This window comes from Miscanthus floridulus, chromosome 1 (assembly GCF_019320115.1).
Source record: "Miscanthus floridulus cultivar M001 chromosome 1, ASM1932011v1, whole genome shotgun sequence".
NCBI lineage: Eukaryota > Viridiplantae > Streptophyta > Magnoliopsida > Poales > Poaceae > Miscanthus > Miscanthus floridulus.
The window spans coordinates 145,536,056-145,538,444 of NC_089580.1; the positions used below are offsets into that span (position 1 = coordinate 145,536,056).

The 2,389-nt window shown below is 52.2% G+C and overlaps 1 protein-coding gene across 1 annotated transcript; it reads right to left on the reverse strand.

Annotated features, from left to right (window-relative positions):
• Window positions 1-2,074: 2,074 nt before the first annotated feature.
• Window positions 2,075-2,389, reverse strand: LOC136464780 (uncharacterized). The gene has a single exon (XM_066463735.1). It carries the CDS (start codon window positions 2,387-2,389, stop codon window positions 2,075-2,077), a length of 315 nt encoding a protein of 104 aa, XP_066319832.1.

A 2,389-nucleotide genomic window follows, 5' to 3' on the forward strand; every position in this document is an offset into this window, starting at 1 on the left:
GCCCAAAAACTTGGGTAGGCAGATAAGCCACACGGTGAACTTGTAATAAATAGACAAGCTCTTGAATTCTGTTATAGCAAAACAACTTTTTAGCCCTTCTCCCCTTCTTGTATAAAAAGGTTAGTGAATGTTGACCCTTTTCGTCGTTAGGGCCGTAAAGCTTGGGGTGTGGGTGAACAAATTCTGATCACGCTGGTGAGCAAAGGCGCCGTAGCCGCCGAGGTGTAGGTTTCTCGCAGTCCGACTAGTTTTACTCAGAGTTTGTTTCTGTATCCCTAGCTTCTAGGTCTCAATGTGAAAGGGGGTCAGGCATAGAGAAAGTTTTGCTAGGCAGATAGACTCTTAGATATGTACTGGCTCTTTTCGTGGCTAAGGCCAAAAATCCCAGGGTGTGGAAAAAAAACTATGATTACGCTGGTGAGCAAAGACGCCATAGCCGCTGAGGCAAAGGTTTCTCGCAGTCCGACCAGCTTTACTCGACGTTTGTTTCCGCAAACTTCGCTTTTGGGTCTTAATCGTGAGAAAGGGTCGAACATAAAGACCACTGTTCGCCTACACGGCCGTGTAGCCCGTGTACACGCCGTGTACACGCTACACGGTGGTGCGCCGTTTCCGTCCGTTTCCGTTTAATCGTCCGTTTACCCCGTTTAATTGACCGTTTAGCCCGTTTAATTGACCGTTTAGCCCGAATAATAGCTAAACGGTAGGTGACCGACTGTTTACCGTTTAGCATTTAGGAAAACACTGATAAAGACTGTCTACCGGATATGCACACTCTTATTAGCCCCCGAGTGAGGCCTGACCCCTGTCATTGCTGGGGTCGGGTGACACTAAAGGTTAGGGAGTTTGACAACAAAACTGATAAGAGAAAGTGTGCATTTATGAAGGGTAAAAGCAATGTAGCTGCTCGATGTTTCATGCATTGGCAAAGACCTCATCGTCGATGGTCTTGAGCTTGTAGGTGCCTGGTCGGAGCACCTCCATGATGATGTTCGGTCCCTCCCACGATGGGGAGAGCTTGTGGTGGTCCTTGCTGGTCTAGATGAGGCAGAGGACTAGGTCTCCGATGTTGAAGGCCTGACCCCGCACTCGATGGCTGTGGTACCATCGCAAGTCCTATTGGTACTTGGCCGAGCGAAGGAGGGCAACATTACGTGCTTCATCCAGCTGGTCCATGGCGTCTTCGAGGGATGCCTCGACTCTCTGTTTGTCGTACGCCCTGACCCTTGGCGCTCCATAGTCGAGGTCGGTCGGGAGGACGGCCTCGGAACCGTAGACCATGAAGAATGGCGTGTAGCCGATGGCTCGGTTGGGGGTCATCCTCAGGCTCTAGAGCACCGCAGGAAGCTCCATGACCCACTGTCCGCCAAACTTGTTCAACCGGTTGAAGATCCTAGGTTTGAGGCCTTGTAGGACCATGTTGTTTGCGCGCTCGACCTGCCCATTCGTGCGGGGGTGCACTACGGTGGCCCAGTCGACATGGATGTGATATTCATCATAGAATTAGAGGAACTTCCTAGTGAACTATGTGCCATTGTCTATGATGATGGAGTTCAGGACTCCAAAGTAATGGATGATGTCAAGGAAGAACAGCACGACATGCTTGGACTTGATCGTGGAGATCGGCCGAGCCTTAATGCACTTTGTAAACTTGTCTATGGTGACAAGCAAGTGGGTGTAGCCCTTGGGCGCTCTTTTGAGAGGTCTAACTAGATCGAGCCCCCAGACCATGAACGACCACATGATGGGGATTGTCTAGAGCGCTTGGGCCGGTAGGTGAGTCTGCCGTACGTAGTACTGACACCCTTCATAGGTGCGCACCACCTGCTCGACATCAGCTACTATGGTCGGCCAGTAGAAACCTTGTTGGAACACGTTTCTGACCAGGGTTTTAGGCGTGGCATGGTGATCCTGATTCGATGGGAATGCAGCGCTGCAGGATCTCGATGTGGCTTCGCTTGTAGAGTTCGCCCTCAACAAGGACAAAGGACTTGGCGCGATGCGCGAGCCGTCGAGCCTCTGTCTTGTCCTTTGGCAGCGCATCATGGAGGAGGTAGTCGAGGTAAAGCATCCTCTAGTTGACCAGAGGGTCAGACTCTATCACTGGGTCCTCTTCGAGCTCCATGACTTTGAGGCCGGATGGAGCCAATGGTTGGTCAGCCCCTGAGCCTAGAGCAGGCAGACCATCACCAGCTTGTTCCGACCCCTCGTAGCAAACCGAGGGCTTGTGCTGATTGCTGACGAAGATGTCTCCTAGCACCGGCTCTTGGCCGGACGCCGCCTTCGCCAACGCGTCAGCCGCCTTATTGAGACGCCTTAGGATGTGGTTGAGCTCGAGGCCATCAAACTTGTCCTCCAGCTGGCAGACTTCTCGGCAGTATGCAGCCAT

What these genes read in the sequence shown, in the direction of transcription:
- LOC136464780 (XM_066463735.1), bottom strand. Translation starts at nt 2,389, where the DNA reads ATGGCTGCATACTGCCGAGAAGTCTGCCAGCTGGAGGACAAGTTTGAT.